This window comes from Giraffa tippelskirchi, chromosome 10, assembly GCF_054371585.1.
Source record: "Giraffa tippelskirchi isolate mGirTip1 chromosome 10, T2T-mGirTip1v1.2.pri, whole genome shotgun sequence".
Taxonomy (NCBI): domain Eukaryota; kingdom Metazoa; phylum Chordata; class Mammalia; order Artiodactyla; family Giraffidae; genus Giraffa; species Giraffa tippelskirchi.
In genome coordinates, this window is record NC_137284.1 from 74,281,747 (window position 1) to 74,300,767 (window position 19,021).

At 37.3% G+C, this 19,021-nt stretch overlaps 1 protein-coding gene across 6 annotated transcripts in view; it reads left to right on the top strand.

Moving 5' to 3' along the window:
- Positions 1-19,021, top strand: part of HDAC9 (histone deacetylase 9) — a 788,642-nt gene that overhangs the window by 477,596 nt on the left and 292,025 nt on the right. For all 6 annotated transcript variants that reach the window (XM_081537682.1, XM_081537684.1, XM_081537687.1 and 3 more), the window contains one exon: positions 5,832-6,012. In XM_081537682.1, the coding sequence (XP_081393808.1) occupies positions 5,832-6,012 (181 nt within the window). The remainder of the gene's footprint in view (positions 1-5,831; positions 6,013-19,021) is intronic.

Genomic DNA, 19,021 nt, shown 5'->3' on the forward strand with positions numbered 1-19,021 from the left:
CAGAATTTTAATATTTTTAAAAAATTATTTTCCCATAATCTTTTTCTTTTGTTTTTAGGTCATATATTTTATTAAACTAACTCAAATAATTTTGATCATTTCAAAGATTAAACACTGTAGTATATGATTTTTGTATTTGCTTTTGGTAAAACGGCATGATGATATTGAGTATAGCACAGGAAGAGCAGTGTGTCTGGAAGCAAATGTAACCATCCAGAACAAAGGGAAAACTCAGAAGGCATAAAATAGGTCCCTGAGCAGTGGCAACAAGAAAGCAAAATAAACCAAACAGAAACAAAATTTAAAAATCACTGCTGTTACCAAAAATTAGAACCTTGAATCTCCTCAACCCAGGGCTTTATCACTTCGTAATCTCCATCAGCAAGCCACTCCCAGAGACTCAACTTTAAGCAGAACAGCCTGCTTGCCATACAGACTTCTGTATGGGGACCCTCTTTCCAAATAGATCGCAGTGTTTATTCACCACAGCTTAGAAAGGCCTAGGCCCTAATACATTGATGTCTTGTTACATCACTGAAGAATTTATAAATTAGGCATGTAATAACTCTTCTGTGAAAGTAATTAGAAGCCTTTATCAGTGACAGGAGACAGGTGACGCTCAGGTATAGTGGCTTTACGCTACTTCATAGAGAAAAGATTGTCTTACACATCTCGGTAGCCTGAGAGAATGTCCCTGAATAACAGTTTGGCAAAGTAACCAATCAAAACAAAGCTCGTAGTTAAATCGTCTTAAAGAACAAAAGACTGTGTATGTATAGGAAACAGTCTGAAAATAATACGTGTATTTAAAAAATATTTTAAACGAATACTTTTTGGAAGGATGAGGGCATGTTTATTATTCACTCATTGAGCATGACACATCTTCCAGAGGCACTCAATAGATGAAAGATTGATTTTGATATCAACGAAATTTTTAGTAGCACTCTGTTCTAAACTGTTTAGACATTTTATTTTTCTGATGATGCAAGAGAAAAACATGCATTTTTTTCCTTACTTGGAAGTATGGAAAATAGCCATGAACAAAATTATCTCTCGTTAAAAAATGTTTAATGAAACACTTCAGTTTTAGCTATGAAAATGCTATCTCAGTTTTCAGTCTCATGAAGAAGGGAAGTTTTCTATGGGTGAGAAGTAACACGCATCTGCAAAGAGCCTGCTGTTTTGTGATACTTTGGTCACTAATATGTACCATAATAATCTGTGCCTTACTGGATTGTCAAAATTTGTCCTGTACATTAAAAGCTATAGTTTATTTGTAAGGGCGTATAATTATAGTGCACTCTTTTGAAAATGAATAAATGTTTCTACTTTATAGTCCTTTTTTGACAGAAGATTCAAAAATACTTGACCCACGTTTGCTCTTAGAACCAGTGATGATGAGTCTGTCCTAATGAAGTGTTGGAAAGTCTCAACTATTTATTTTAAATTAACATTTGCCATTTTTCTTAATTAAAGTTTTAATATAGATGATAGGCGTAATGTTTGGAAACCACATGAAAGTACAGAGAAAAAGAATAATTCTCAACTCAGTCATTTCCCTCAGCTCTTGGCTCCATCACTGAATAACTTCAGAGAATTGTACTTTGATAATTCTTTTGTCTGTTCTCTATTTTCTTATGTTTCCATTAACCATTCCTTGGTTTTTGATATTATGATTGCTTATAATATGCTTTCTTGTTTTATCCTTACGGTGATATCTTAAGGATAGCTATGTATCTCCTTTCTATTCATGTGTTTATTCAACATATATTTATTAACACCTACTGTATATGTGGAAATACGTGAGTCAGTGGGTGAAGCTCACATCCTTATGATACTTACTAATTATGGATAAAGTACTTGAATTTGGGGTGTCAACCCATAAGATCAGGAGCCATGTTTAATTCACCTTCTTGACTATTCACGCCATCATGGGGTCTATTTCCCATCTGCATGCATACTAGATATTGGATGAACTCTTATATGTGATGAATACTATTGAACAAGTTTGTTTCTTACTTATAGTAGAGGTTGGATAACAAGGATTTTGCTTGCCTGGTTGTGAAGTTCTGTACTGAGATGTAACATTTGTATCATGGTTATGAGTTATCAAATGATTATTCCATTATCTCAAAGGTTCCTGTGAAGTCCAAGTAAAGCAATGAATATGCTTTACAAAAAAAGAAGCAAAGAACGTGGTGATATTTACGTGAACTCTTAGAGTATTGAGCTATTCTTTAAGAGAGAAAATATTTAGTACATGGATAATGGAATCCAGTGATCTAAAACATGGTTATGTTATTGAAAAAATGGTATAACCTCTAACTCCCAAGTTTGTGTTACTATTTTTAATGCACAAATACATATTTAGAAGGCTAAATATAAGAAATACAAGAAAAGACATAAAATGGAGCAGAAAGTAAGTTCACAGATGAATTAGATCCAATCTCTGGTTGATTTCTTTCTCCCCTCCCCCACAAAACATGTCTAGATCCTTGGCCCCATTCATCTGGCCAATTCAGTTTATCCTTTACATCTCAGATTAAATGTGACTTGCTTCAGGAAAGTTCCCTTAACCTCTAAATCATATTCTTCTTTAAAGTTTTTCATGGTACTCTGACTTGTTCCCATGTAGCACTCATGTTTATAATTGCATTATACTTAGAAATATTTAGTATCTGTCTCCTCACTAGATGATAAACATTAAAAAGGCTCAACACACCAGCAATGTGTCTGGCTTAGGGTATGAGCTCAATAACTAGTTACTGCATGCAGTAACTCTAATACATAAAAGATGATGGCAGCGAAATAGAGTGGAGAGGAAAAGCGTGTATAACATGTGAGTTTAAAATGTTTGCTGTAAGATTTGACATGGACTTTAGAGGATATGAATGGTTGCTGAATGTCAAGCCTCATGGATAAACCCAGAGCAGGTGACAGAAAAGATTGGAAGCACGAACGATCGGGGCCAATATGTCCATTAGACATGGCAGACACTGTGCCCAGAACCCAAGATACTCTAAGGGGCCCGCAAAATACTTTGAATGTTAGTTTTTAATCAGAAGAAAAAATAGATATTATAATAATGATTCCAGTGTATGCTGATCTTAGCATAAAAGGTAATGTTTAGTATTTTTTATAGAGGAAAGAGCCCATGAAAGAATACAACCCTGGTAAAGAGCCCGCCTGCCAATGCACAAGGCATAAGAGACATGGGTTCAATCCCTGGGTCAGAAAGATCCCCTAGAGGAGGACATGGCAACTCACTCCAGTGTTCTTGCCTGGAGAATCCCATGGTCAGAGGAGCCTGGTGAGCTACAGTCCATGGTATCACAAGAGTCAGACACGATTGAAGTGACTGAACACGCATGCAGCGAGAACCTAGATGACAGCCTGGGGAGGCTCTTCAAACTTTGCTTTACCTTCAGAGACTTTCTGTCACCTTTTTGCATATTAGTAGAACTTTAGGAGCTTTAGGAGAAGGCAGTGGCACCCCACTCCAGTACTCTTGCCTGGAAAATTCCACGGACGGAGGAGCCTGGTAGGCTGCAGTCCATGGGGTCGCTAAGAGTCGGACACGACTGAGCGACTTCACTTTCACTTTTCCTTTTCATGCACTGGAGAAGGAAATGGCAACCCACTCCAGTGTTCTTGCCTGGAGAATCCCAGGGACGGCGGAGCCTGGTGGGCTGCTGTCTATGGGGTCGCACAGAGTTGGACACAACTGAAGCGACTTAGCAGAGCTTTAGGAAGAGAATTCTTGCAGGAAAGAATAGGATGGGTTGATTTTTGAATTAGGATAGTTAATCAAGGGCCTTTTGCATTAGTTTGAATTGTACAGTAATAGAAACAGAAGGGATGGACATTACAAACATCTAGGCATGTATTTACCCAGGCACTTTAGATCCTATGCAGAAAAGCTCATTTTCCCATAGAAAACTCCCCAAGTCCTAATTGCACATTTGCATTTCCTCTGTAAGTTCCATGAGAGGAGAGACTGTGCCAACCCTACTGCTGTTCCCTTAGGGAATTGTACATGGAGATACTCAAGAAAGCAAGAGATTTAGATGCTTGTAGAAGTGTTATAACTATTGTTAACTAGGACTAGATCTTGGCCAAATCATTCTAACTATCAAAGCAAATGCCCAGGGCTTGATGATGTGACAAATACCTTCTAGTTGATTGATGGTTCAGTTATTTTGCAGAGCAAAACAGAAGTAACACCATATACACATACATTACTTAGAACTTATTTTAAAGTTAATTTTTAATGATTCTTTTTTCTAAATTGGGAAATCTATGGTCTATAACTAAATATATATTCATATCCATAGCTCACGTGTATGTACAGCATTAACTCATACAGAGAAAGTCACAATGACATAAAGCCATGTAATATGCATTGAATACATTCGTGTTGTAGTTAGACTTGTTAGCATTCTCATTAAATGAATAATTTGGACTCAAAGGATGTGCCCAGCCTTGTACTAGAGGAGCAGCCATCCTAACAAGAAGGTTAGGGTGGGGCTTTACTAAAGAGAGGGGACGTTTGCTTCCCAGGCTTGAAACAGTACATGCTTGAAGAAGCAGAAGAGCAGGTAGATTTTTAAAGCGATAGTAATTGGTCTTGCGTTCAGAAGGCTTTGTTACCTTTTGGAGCATTAGTTTCCTTATCCTTGGCATGAGAGGTGAGCATCTTTTGTATCACTGTTGAGCTGCTTTTCATGTTGATTGGGAATATAGAAAAGGCAGGAAACATAAAAATCAATACAAAGGTTATGAATTCCCTGATGTTGTAGAGAGAGGACCTATTCAGGGTGTAATATTGATAGTTAAACTAGTTTAATTTAGTTAAGTTAAACAGAGATAGTACTTGTCTCTGTTTTGGAGATTGTCTTATTTTTGGAGACAGAGGAATAGGTCAAGTGAATCCTTCAGGAGCTTCCAATTCTGGCTCTTTGATAAATTGAGACGTATGAAGTATGACAATATTGTTAAATACTGAGATTGTGTTTAATATTGCTTGAGGAAACAGTTTTTTATAGTATTGGGATTATATCATCGGCATATGAAAAAATCATACAATTATACAAAGACTGTATGTGTGTGTTAGTCACTCAGTCATGTCCAACTCTTTGTGACCCCACGGAATGCAGCTCACCAGGATCCCCTGTCCATGGGGTTTCCCAGGCAAGAATAGTGGAGTGGGTCTCCATTCCCTTCTCCAGGGGATCTTCCCAACCCGGTGATTGAACTCAGGTCTTCTGCCTTGAGGGCAGATTCTTTACCATCTGAGCCACTGGGGAAGCCTGTATGAAGACTGAAAGTGGTCAAATACAGTCATTTAATTGGCAACATTTAGGCTCCTGTAAATTTCATTGACAATATTACTTGACGTGAATTCAGGATAGGGTTTTCAGAATTGAGTCTTGGTGGTGGTTTGAAAACAGCTGAATTGTTCTCCCACTTTGCCACTGTAACAGTACCAGCGCTGTATTCAAAACGTTGGTATCAAGGTAGGAAATGAGTCTAAGTTGATGTTCCTCTTGAGGTTAAAGGTCTGTTTCTTTCAATCAGTTCAAACTGACAGGCCTCCTGCCATCACCTCCTCCTCAGCCAGGCAGGCAGGCCCTGGCCGTCAGTGTGAAAACATCTGTTGAATGGATTTATTGACTAGATCATGTTTTTTTTTCTCCCTTTCTCTATTTTTTTTCCTTCACACCGTTTATTATGTCTCTGACCTGATGAACTTAATTTGTTGACATGTCGCGCTCAGTGTCTCCCTGCGTGCTGGTCTCACGTTTCTCTCTTCTGTGCTCTTTTCTTGGCAGCAGTCCTTCTTGGAGCCCCAGCACACACGTGCGGTCTCGGTGCGCCAGGCTCAGCTGGCTGCTGTGGGCATGGATGGATTAGAGAAAGAGCGTCTGGTCTCCAAGACCCACTCCTCCCCCGCAGCCTCCACGTTACCTCACCCAGCAATGGACCGCCTCCTCCAGCCCGGCTCTGCAACTGGTGAGAATCCCAAAAGACTCTGCCTAATAGGCAGGCTGAATGCACTGTTCTTGCAGGATTAAGCGATTTAAATGCTCAGAATAACTCCAAGGGCTGAACGCTCTGTTTTAACCCAATGCAACCCAAATTTTATGAGGTTGTATTGGCCACAAGACAAAGCAGCACATCTGATAAATCTTGGGCTTAGTATTAATAGCCTCATAAATTGTTATCATTCAGGTGCCTGGAAAACACATCAACAGGTGCATGGGTCCCTTTTGGAAACAAAAGTCCCTTCAGCATTCTTTACCATCTCTTCCTTCTAGTGGTTGGGGCCACTAGGAAATTTACGATGCTGACTTCATTCAACTTGAAAGAGTGGCCCCTTCCAGTTTGTTTTTCTTGCTGTTGTGTTTGTTTCAGTGTTTTGTTCTGGCTTTTCATACAAATGACTCATAGGAGACAGTGGTCCCAAGGCAAACCTTGTTTAATTCTACATACATCAGTTCCAGTTTCATTTCTTATGGCATCTATGGGTGGGCTATCTGACCACCGTCTTCCCTTGCCTACAGCTGTGTTTGATATTTCAGAACCTGGCTACAGAAGAAAACAAACCAGATAATTCCAAGGCCAAAGGAAGGTCAAGTCTGGAACACACGCAAAAAAGGGCACTATTCTCTCACAAAGGAGCTGTACCATAAATATCCACGTGGATAAATATTCCTTTATGTCTACTGGACCCCATTCTTGTTCTATGCTCTCAACTGTGGCCCATGAAATGAAAGATATTCTAGCCCTAAGGGCTCATAACATGGATGCCTCAAAGGAAGAATTCAGATGTACCTTCTGCTAGAGTCTCTCACAGGTTATCTGATTTATTTTTTATTCAATTTTTAAGATTCAAGATTTGTTTTTGTGGCTTCTGTGACCTCAAGGAACCCTTTGTACTTGGAAAAGTTAAAATACTTTTTCTGAAATCACATTCCCAAGCCTTGATATCATCTTTTATTTAAAAGTCAATGAATGAAACGACCAGGTTATTTAACTTTGACAGACATCTTTGATAAGTATGCTTAGGAGCTACTTTTTATAATGTATTACACCACGAGCCAGCATTCCATACTAGGAGCTACAGACTGGATATATCTGGATATATTTCTCTCACCACATTAGCCACTGTTTCTGATCCCTCTATTTCTTGGACAAACAGACCTGTCCTGGTATCCCAGGCAACCCAGGACTGTAGCCAGGGTCAGCGGAAGCTGCTTGGATCAGTCATGCCTCGTTCAATCCCTGGTCTTAAGAGAATTTTTGCTCATAGTCAGATACATGATGTAGAGAAATACTTTTTGTAGGTAGTCAGAGCAGTAGCTTTTAAGAATTAGTTATTTCTCAGTTCTTTTTACTGAGAGTGTTTTGTATTCAGCCACAAGCTTTCCGAGACACAGACGTCCTATTGTAATGCCAGTTACATTCACTCCAAATCATTTCCTTTAAAAGCGAGCGTGATTATCAAGTTTTGTGATGCTGTTTCCATGTGTGCTGCTGTCTACTATTGTAACCCTACTGCTGGTTTCTTTCCTTGGTTAAGAGAGGTGACCCTTTCCTGACATGTTGTGGTTTCCTCTACTTTTGTATGTTCCCTCCATATGAATGAAACAAGGTCTCTGAATATTAGAATGATCCTCCCATTTTGAGAAAAACATGTGTTTGCAAATGAACAGAGTTTGTAGGTCTTAAAAGAACCAGGCAAGGGACTTCCTGGCAGTCCAGTGGTTAAGACGCGGTGCCTCCACTGCAGGGGGCATGGATTCAATTCCTGGTTAGGGAACTAAGATCCCACATGCCATGCAGCACAGACAACAATTAGGAAAAAAAAATCAGGTGAAAGTGTGGATTGCAAACCAGATAATGCAAGCATGACATAAACATAACCAAATCCTTCAAACTGAAAACTGGGTCATTTCACATGATTAGTTTCTTTGCCATAATGTCAATACCTTAGTATTTATCAGAATTTATATTCCAAGCGCAAATAGGGAAATCAAGTTGAGTTTATTTTCATGTTTAATGTACGTGATGAGACACGTGCATGTGCATGCATGCTCAGTTGTGTCCGACTCGTTGTGACCCCAAGGACTGTAGCCCGCTAGGCTCCTCTGTCTGTGAGATTCTCCAGACAAGAATACTGGAGTGGAAAAAAAAAAAAAAGAATACTGGAGTGGGTTTACCATGCCCTGCTCCAGGGAATCTTCCAGACACAGGGATCAAACCCACATCTCCTGCATCTCCGGCACTGGCAGTTGGATTCTTTACCACTGAGCTACCTGATGAGGCACATTTCTGGCCTAAATGAGAGGTTATATAAACTAATATTTTTAAAAATACAGAATTTTATACTTAGTAATTTTTCAATAAATTTTAGTTGGATTGACAAATATTAATTTGTCATATATATATATATAATGTGTACATGTAAATCATAAACACTTATGAATTTACCAGCTCAAATTTGAAAACACTGAAAGTTACTTTGCAGTTATTGCTCTGTAAGGATTGACTAAGTGATTCCAAAGTTACATACTTCAGTAGGAAAAAGCCTTATTGTCTTATTTACCTTAAGAATGTTGCATCCTGACACTTAAATTCTTAAGATAAAAATACTAAATATTCTTTTAAAAACATGCAAAGTATGTAATTTATGTGTCTGTTGATAGCTCCTCCACTGTCACTGGGACTAAAAATATATATTTGATTAGTGACTTTCATTTAGTGCTTTTCCAAAGGAAATGAAATGCACTATCTTCACTCTGCTCCTCCAAATATTATTCTGGCTTTAATCCAAACTTAAATTTCCCTGTAACATGTATACTCTTACAGTCCACATGATCTCAAAATTCATCTTAGTGTTTCTAATGATCTCTTACTTTAGAGGAGAACTCTTAAGGCTTTCACTTGTGATATGTTTGAAAACAAATTTTTTATGTTTTAAGGGCCTTTCTTTCGGCTTTTTAATATCTATTTGTTGTAGATACATCAAAAAATAAAAATAAAAAGTAACATTTAAGTCACTTTGAAGTCACGGGTTCTTTGAGAATATTTAGCTTTTGTTTCCCAGAGAAAGTTATAAATCTTTACTCAGTGGTTGTTCCACTAGAAAGTAAGGAAGAGAGAGTAGGTTATAAAGTTAAGCAGTTTGCTTGAATTTATTCTGTAACAGCTGTACATTTTGAAACAACTATGAAGTTATTCTGTACTAAACTTACATAATTTTTAAGGCACACCATTCAAACCTTTACCTTCCATGTAATCCTCAACAGCCAAAGGGATAGTCACACCACCCTAATATTTCTGAAGAACAAAGCCGTGGTCCAAGGGGGAAATGTTGTCTGAGCTCAGTCAATTGTTGAAAGATGAAGTCTCTAGTCTGCTTCCTGTAAGAACTTGAATGGGCCAAGAAACAGACTAAGATGGAGCCCCTCCCTGGTGGCCCTGCAGAGAGCCTAGCTGAGGATATTTCTGGATGGCCAGGGAGATCACTTAGCTTCTGTAGTGCCAAGGAAGAATGTGTGTTGTAGAGCCAGGTTGCCACATATACAAATGCATTTTGTCATTTTGGAATATAAGTAATCATGCATGCATGCTCAGTCACTTCGGTCGTGTTCGACTCTGCGGCCCCATGGACTGTTCATGGGGATTCTCCAGGCAAGAATACTGGAGTGGGTTGCCATGCCCTCCTCCAGGGGATCTTCCTGACCCAGGGATCGAACCCACATGTCTTTATGTCTCCTGCATTGGCAGGTGGGTTCTTTACCACTAGCACCACCTTGGAAGCCCCATAAGTAATAATATTCAATGTTTATTACATATTGAATTTAAGGGGCACTTTTTTCATACTATCTAAAGCCGAGATATGGTGTTTGTATGAATTACCACTAGCACCACCTTGGAAGCCCCGTAAGTAATAATATTCAATGTTTATTACATATTGAATTTAAAGGGAACTTTTTTCATACTATCTAAAGCCGATATATGGTGTTTGTATGAATTCTGATGACTAAGGAAAGGGCAATGAGTGTCATTTTCTCTGCCATAGTCTTCCTTTCTGCTCAGCTGTTCCTGAGAGAAATGAGGCTTGGCTGTGGCTCCCAACAGGATTTTGAGAGTAGATGATAGTGCTGTGTGTGCGTGCGCATGCCCAGTCGTGTCTGACTCTGCAATGCATGGACTGTAGCCCTCCAGACTCTTCTGTTCATGGGATTCTCCAGGCAAGAATACCCGAGTGGGTTGCCATTCCCTCTCCAGGGGATCTTCCTGACCCAGGGATAGAACTTGCATCTCTTTTGTCTCCTGAATTGGCAGGTGGATTCTTTGCCAACTGTGCCACTTTGCTAGTTTATGCCAAATGGAATTCAGTGATACTGAATTGAATGGCAGATAAATTTGGTTGACTTTTATCTTCCCCATCACCCAGTACCATTTAAGCTCTTCTTTCTCCCAGCATTAGGTTCCTTTACATAATCTGTGAAAATTCTTTCTTTATAACATCAGTTTTTTTAGTCAGTGTCTAATGAGAAGTAGAATTGTAGTGCTCACACTAAAGCAGTATTTGTGAAAGCCATTGCATAGTTGAAAGAATTTTTAAATTGACATTTAGAGGGTGGCACATCACAACAGAAAGTGAAATACATTTGAATGTTTAAGTGTGAGAATAGCAAAAGTGGCCTTTTCCCCTGTCTTTTTGTTTGTTTGTTTCTGCTTTTAATGAAGGTACGTTCCCAAGTTAGGCAAACTCTTGTTAATCCGTCAGGTTTTAGTTTACTTCTTACTTCCTTCAGGAAGCCTTGTTTGGCCAGCTAAATCCAAATTAAATCAATTATGGTCCCTCATAACTGGAATTTTTGTTCGTCAAAGATTGTAATTTATTTATTTTGGGGATTGTGTTAAAATGGGCTGTCTGTGTGGGAAGAGATTTTGTTTCCTCTTCTCTCTAACCCTAGCACTGAGATACCTGGCTAGCCCAAGGAGGGTGCTCAGTGTGTATGCTTATTGTATAATAAATGAATATGCGAGTGAAATGAGAATAAAGAGACATAAATTACATGCAGCTATAGAAAAAAAGATTATTTGTATATTAGATGAAATTTGGGGTGACATTTATATTTTTTAATTAAAAAATGTTCATTGGAAGCAATTTCGTAAATCTGGAAAACTATAAGGGGAGAATCACCTGTTTCTCTATCACCAGAGAAAACCATAAGTAAAATATGCATTTATTTATTTCCAGTATTTTTTCCTCTTCCTATGTGCCTCTGATAGTGAAGGAAAGTTACATGTTTGTGTTCATGTCTGCATGCGTGTGTACATCTGTAAATACATATGTGTGTTTGTGTATGTGTGCGTTTGTGTGTGTTTTTTAAGACATCTCAGAGTAACTAATGTTACCACCTGTATTAGAATGCAGAGATTAATTTCATTTGGGTAGATAATAGTTTTAAGTTACTGTCCTCAAATATATGTGCTTGAAATTTCTCCTGAAAAGTTCCCCCAATGTTTGCCTATCTAATTCTCACTGAAGATGATAACATAGCTATCTTTTTTTATTTAGGAGACTAAATCAACTTGGTCACATATATGTTGTATTATAAGTTATTTCTTAACTTATATAACAACATATTTTAAAAATATATATTAATATACATTAGTTATACATATATGTATATATCTTTCTTGAAGAAAAAAAATTTTTGGCTTTTTCATACCCGAGAAAGTCATCCTACAACCTTCACACATACTTGGACACAGATTTACTGGGACACATTTTTTTATCTGAAAAATCTGGAAATGTAGTTAAATGCTCAAGCATTTAATATTCAAAAGGAGAGGTCTAAGTTTAGCAATGAAGAGAAGTCTGGACCACCTTAGTATGTGTTCCTCTTTGGGCAGCCTGTTCATTCTTTTCTGGTGCCTCACAGTATATTTTCTTCATCCTACTAATCAAAAATAAAATCATTCTTATGAGCATTTGTAGTTTCATACTCATGTACATGTCTCTTTCTATTGATAAAATTTTCCGTTATTCCAATTATTATATTAATGTGATCCCCTCCTTGAGCACAATCACTGTCTATTCTTCGATCTCCATACTTTCTGAACATATCTAAATTTTTATTTAGTGACATTGATCTGGTTTTTATGAAATTGAATTCCTCTTTTGTTGTCTCAAAATTAGACTTTAATTTTGCCACTGTGTTTTTAGTTCTCTTGCCATCCTCATTTACTTTATGCATCTTTTTACTCATTAATTTACTTTGATCTCTCCTTTCAGCTCTTGGCTCCTATTTTATAGGACCAGTGTCTTCTGACATTTGAGGATTCCCCCAAATTTCTAAACTCTTATTTTGCTTCCTATAGTAAATCAAATTCACTGAGCTAAGTAGTAGGAATTATGTTTCCTTTATATTTCTGTAGCATATTCTCATAGGCCCAGTTTTTTTTTTTTTTCCTGCTCACTCCAACTTTAAAAAAGAGTGTTTTGAGGTATAGTTCATTTACGATGTTATGTTAGTTTACGATGTAGAGCCAAGTGACTCAGTTATATGTTTTCTGACTTTTTTTTGTTATAGTTTATTGTAAGATATGGAATTTAGTTTTCTGTACTGTACAGTAGGACTTTATCTGTTTTATATATAGTAATTTGTATCTGATAATCCCAGACTCCTAATTTATCCCTCCTCGTTTCTTTCCCCTTTGGTAATGATAAATTTGTTTTCTATGTTTGTGACTATGTTTCTGCTTTGTAAATAAGTTCATTTGTATCATTTTTTAGATTCCGCATATAAGTGATACATATGATATGTCTTTGTCTGACTTACTTCAGTTGGTATGACAGTCTCTCAGTTCATCCATGTTGCTACAAATGGCATTATTTCATTCCTCTTTTTTATGGCTGGGTAATAATTCCATGGTGTATATATACACTGTGTGTGTGTGCTTAGTTGTGTCCCCAACTCTTTTCAATCCATGGGCTGGCAGCCTGCCAGGCTTCTCTGTCCATGGAATTTTCCAGGCAAGAATTCTGGAGTTGGTTGCCATTTCCTACTCCAGGGGATCTTCCTGACCCAGGGATTGAACCTGTATCTCTTGCATTTCCTGCATAGGCAGGTTGATTCTTTACCACTGTGCCACCTGGGAAAGTCCATATATAGACTACATCTTCTTTATCCATTTATCTCTTGATGAACATTTGGACTGCTTCTGTGTCTTGGTGATTGTAAATAGCATGGCTGTGAACATTGGAGTGCATGCATGCTCAGTCACTCAGTTGTGTCCAACTCTTTGCAACCCCATGGACTGTAGCCCACCAGGCTCCTCTGTCCGTGGGATTTCCCAGCAAGAAGACTGGAGTGGGGTGCCATTGCCTTCTCCAGTTGGGATGCGTGTATCTTTTCAAAGTAAAGTTTTACCCAGATACATGCCTAGGACTAGAATTACTGGATCATATGGTGACTCTATTTTTGGTTTTTTTAAAGAACCTCCATACTGGTTTTCATAGTAGCTGCATCAATTTACATTCTCATTAATAGTATAGTAAGATTCTCTTTTCTCTACACCCTCTCCAGGATTTATTGTTTTTAGGCTTTTTGATGATGGCCATTCTGACTGAAAGGAGGTAATACCTCTCTGTAGTTTTGGTTTGCATTTTTTATTAGTTAGTAGTGTTGAGCATCTTTTCATATGCCTGTTGGCCATCTGAATGTCTCCTTTATAGACATGTCTATTTAGGGGTTCATCCCATTTATTGTTTTTTTGTTGTTGTTATTGAGGTGTATGTATATTTTGGAAATTATTCTCTTGTTGGTTGTATCATTTGTAAATATTTTCTCCTAGTCTGTAGGGTTTTTTTTTTTTTATGGTTTCCTTTGTGTTCACTCATTCGTGAAAGCTCAAATATAGAAACATCTTTCCAGATATTTGCCAGCAAATATGTAGTAAATTGTGTTTGACTTCACTTTTTGCCAACTTGCATACCACCTGAATCTCCTTGTCTGTTATATAGTGAATGGCAACACCTAATTTAATTCCCAGATTCTAATAGACTTTCATATAGTGTAGTTGAAAGCCCTAGGGTGAAATTTCTTCCACCCACTTCCTGTTTTTAGCTGCTGATGAAATGATTTACATAAACAAATCTCTAAGTCTAGAAAATGCTCCTTGTCTACTCAGAGGTACAATTTAGCAAGTTTTAAACAATTATTTTTGGATATTTCATTTGCTTGCTGAACAAATCCAGTTTTACACATAATTAAAAATTGTAGTATCTGGTACTTTAAGTGATCCTGTTCAAAGATATTATAACAAATATTTCAGGTGTTAGAATATAAAGAGTATAGTTACAGGGAAAAATTAGGCAAGATGAACCTTATAAATAGGTTAGAATTATAAACCTTATGGATAGATTTCTTATATAGATGGAAAGTATAACAGCTGCTCTGGACATGATTTAGAGGTTATTAGAAATGACTCCTGCTTCAAAGTAACTCCTTCTATCCACTTTAGTAATCCTACCAATTGCAATCCATTTTTTAAAGTTTTTCTTTTAATTCTTAAGAGGTCATCTTTGACTTCTCAGCCTCATATTTTTTTTATTTCCTTACCATACAGAGTTTTAAACAGACATGTCATATAACTGTATTTGTGAGTGCCTTATCTTTATTGCTAGGTCATAAGTTAAATGTAATAAATTAAACTTTCTGATACCTGGATCATTGAGAGCATTCAGTGACTGTTTACTGAACTTGAATCCTTTAGGAAAGTTATTATGTTATATATATACATATATATGTATATATATATATTTTTACTGTGCTTTAGCCCTTGGTTCAATCCTTTGGCCCTGCAAGATATTTAGTATATGTTGTTGAGCAAATCCTTGGGAAGGTGTGGAACCTCAGGCATTAACCAGAAGAGCAATATGAAGTTGAATCTTAAGAAGCTGGTATCAGGAGTTTTAGGTTGAAAAATTCTGAACTCAGCTTTCCTAATAGACCAATGTGGACTCAGCCCCACAGTCATTTTAGACTGAGCATAAACCTGAATATATGAATGCTTTCTATAACTAAAGAAACTATATGCAATGATTAAGGGAAGGCAAAGATGCTACACTGTGTGCTTTACATCTTACCTCATTTAATAAAACTGAAAGCCATAGATAGCACAAAGTCCAAGCTTATAAAAAAAATCAAAAAATTTTAGGAGTTTTTTTTTAGCAAAAAATGAACAACTAGGGTTTAAAATTCAGGTAAAGGTTTATGTTAAGACTCCTTTGTGTATTTTGTTTATTTTCTCAAAACCTAACTTTAACTCTTGTCCCATTGATTAAGAGACAGGTTGATCCATTGGCTAAAGGGTCAAAGAAAAGGGGAATTCCATGTGAATCCCAAAGAGAAGAGCAGGCTTGTTTCTCACCCTATAAGTTTCTGTTTTTGAGGGGAAAAAAGAGGGGAAAAAAATGAAAGAAATGGACATGAAGGATGAGGTTAAGTCTCACCTTGCAGTCTACCTGTTAACACTTCATTGCTACGACATTAAGATGAGTAGGTGGAGGTTTTGGGTTCCAGACTTTATTTATTTTCTCTTAAATTCGAATGTCTTTCCAAGAGCTCCTGGACTTTGTATTAAAATTTCCAGATACTTGGCAATAATTTTCAGCTACCATAACCTGTTTCATATTTTTTTTTTTTTTTGGCAGTGGCTGATGGAGAAAATGTTGTTTTAAGAAAAATGATTACTATGGAGATGAAGTTAGATATGTCAAGAGATGAAATAGTGAAAAAAATAAGCAATCTAATGATTAGAATCTCTATTTCTAAAGAATATGTTTTCAAAATGAGGGAAACACTATATTTTATGTTTCCATGTTAATCATTAATACATCTTTTATGCAGTACAAAACTGTGGTAGAAAATATGTTCAACAGTTCCCGTTATGTAATAGCAACTCATAAATACTTGATATATCTGAATTGTGCAGACATGTGTAATGTATCGTTGTATTGTGAATGTTGCTTTTTATGCCTGTGTACTTTTTTTTTTACCCTAATGCTGGGTAGGATTGGGGGCGGGAGGAGAAGGGGACGACAGAGGATGAGATGGTTGGATGGCATCACCGACTCGATGAACATGGGTTTGGGTAGACTCCAGGAGTTGGTGATGGACAGAGAGGCCTGGCGTGCTGCAATTCATGGGGTCGCAGAGAGTCGGACATGACTGAGCGACTGAACTGAACTGAACTTTTTTTTTTCCTGCCTTCCTCTTTTCTCTCTCTTGGCTTTATTTAAAAATATTTATTCATCTCTTTTTTGTGTAAAATTCCATGTATAAATATAATGAGTATAATAAATGCTTGTGTTAGAGGCACCTACTGGTAGGAAGATATAATGTGGCTCAGATGGTAAAGAATATGCCTGCAATGCAGGAGGCCCAGGTTTGCTCCCTGGGTGGGGAAGATCCCCTGGAGAAGGGAATGGCAACCCACTCCAGTATTCTTGCCTGGAGAATTCCATGGACAGAGGAGCCTGGCAGGCTACAGTCCATGGGGTCACAAAGAATAGGACACAACTGAGTGGCTAACACTTTGACTTCACTTTCACCAGGAGGAAGATAAGGCATGTAATACAAAAGAAATGTCTGTAAAAAGTAGTACAATGAGGTCCACCAAGTAGGTTCATCAAGAAAGGTTTTATAATGGGGATATGTGACCTAGTTCTTCCATCAATTCATTTATTCATATTTTTCACTGATTTATTAAAATTACACTTGAGAATCGACTGTTTTCCAAGCATGTTTATAGACACTAAGAGTTCAGAGGTAAACAATGTAACTCTAGTCTGTGTTGTACAGATAGTAAAGAAAATATCCAATTAACAATATTATACACCAATTATAGAATTGTACTAAATGTTACAAAGAAGACCTAGAGGATGCTATGAGAACATATAGTCGGAGATCTAATTTAGAGATCACAAGGAAAGCTTTATTGAGGAAGTGACATTGAAACAATCTTGAAGAATGAGTAAGTATTAGCTGAGAGAGGGCTAGAGTTTTGGGGGCCAGAAGGCAGAATTTTTGGCCTAGATGGAACAGCATGTTTGAAGATCCCAAGGGACGTGTGATTTTGAGTCTCTTGAAGACTAGAAGGTAAGTAACCCTTTGTGGGAGAAATAGAGATAAACGCAGGGAAGTATGAAATGAGGCTGGAGACGTCGGGACAGGCGTGTCTGTGCTGCCTTGAGAAATTTTAACCTTATCTTTGAAGTCACCAAAGGATTGAAGCAAAGGTAGCTACTCTTAAGTGGCAAATAGAGCAGAATGAAAGTCAGACAGTCAGGGCTATCTCAGGAGTTCAGATTAAAGATAATAGTACCTTGGATTGTATGGTTTCAGTGTTGGAGATAAGAGAGTGAGTATGCATCTTCCAGGGGAAAATATACATTACTTGTTGGTTTATTGGAGAGGGAGTATCAAGAGGACAGTAAGATTTCTTACATGAGCAGTGGTGGTGATATCCTTCACTGAAATGAGAAACAGTATGTGAAGTTTAAGATTATGAGCTCAAATATGATATTCCTATTTTATGAAAACTAGGAGACATCCAAATGGAGATTTTAGATGGGCGATTTAGATGAGTGTTCAAGTGTATACCGCTCAGGAGGGAGATCAGCCCTGAAGACGAAAATGTGAGAGTTGGGGGCGTGTGGAGGGATTCTGAAGCCGTTTGTGTCTTAAGAATCAGTATTATGCATCTAGAGGGCATCATGAGTCAGACAAAGATAAATACTGTGTAAACTAAAATCTGTATAGTCAGATCTGGAATCTAAGAAACAAAACAAAGTGACAGCATACTCAAATGTGTAGTTGCCAGAGGGAAGGGGGTTGGAGAACTGGGCCAAATAGATGAAGGGGATTAAGAGATACAGACCTCGAGTTATAAAATAAATAAGCCATGGGGATGTAATATAAGATATAAGGGTTATAGTAAAAGAACTGTAATAGGTACTTCCCTGGCGGTCCAGTGGCTTGCACTCCGGGGGGCACAAGTTTGATCCCTGATTGGAGAACTAGGGTCCCACATGCCGTGTGGTTTGGTCAAACAAAAAAATTGTAATACCTTTGTATGGGCACAGATGTTTACTAGACTTTTTGTGGTGATCATTTTGCAGTGTATGAAAATGTCAAATCACTATGTAATACACCTGGAATTAACGTAATATTGTATATGTCAGCTATATTTCAATTAATAGGAAGAAGTGGATGTTATTTGGACCAGCAAAATATTTTTTTCTTAGACATTTTTTTTGCCACATGGTTTCAAAATACGCATGTCATTCTGCATGATTTTAATACACTCAGGGACACGTATTTTCTCCTCTTGAGTAACATCCCTCTAACACAATAATGTAAGAGAGAATAAAATGCATTAATTGAACCTACTTTATAACACTGATTGCTTGTACTTATCTGTTCTTGAATAGATATTTAGAAATTTATTATAATGGACTCTTTTGCATTCCATGCCCCCAGAGGATTTATTTTGATGGTAATTTATTGGAATATTTGATTGGTTAAATAATTTCTTATGTCAGGCAGTTTTGTAAATAACATGTTTTCCCCCCAAGGAATCGGGTTAAGGGTGGAAATCTTTTTATAATTATCATCTAATTTGTTGCTTTAAAGAACCCTACTTTGTATATCCCTAATAGTTCATTTCAAATGTGTATGAAACCTTTTGCATCAAAGGCTCTGAAACCTAAAATGTGTTAACTCATGATAATTTAAATGCACACTTTGTTGTCTATGTGATTTCTACTAAAGATATCGCTGCTGACTTATTTTTTTAAAGAAACACTTCAAATGTTCCACAACATTATAAAAACTATAGTATCTGTATTACTTACAGATTGACATAAATTATGAGAGAAACACAGTAAGCAAAAAAGAAACTCTTTCTGCACAACTTTGAAGGAATTGAT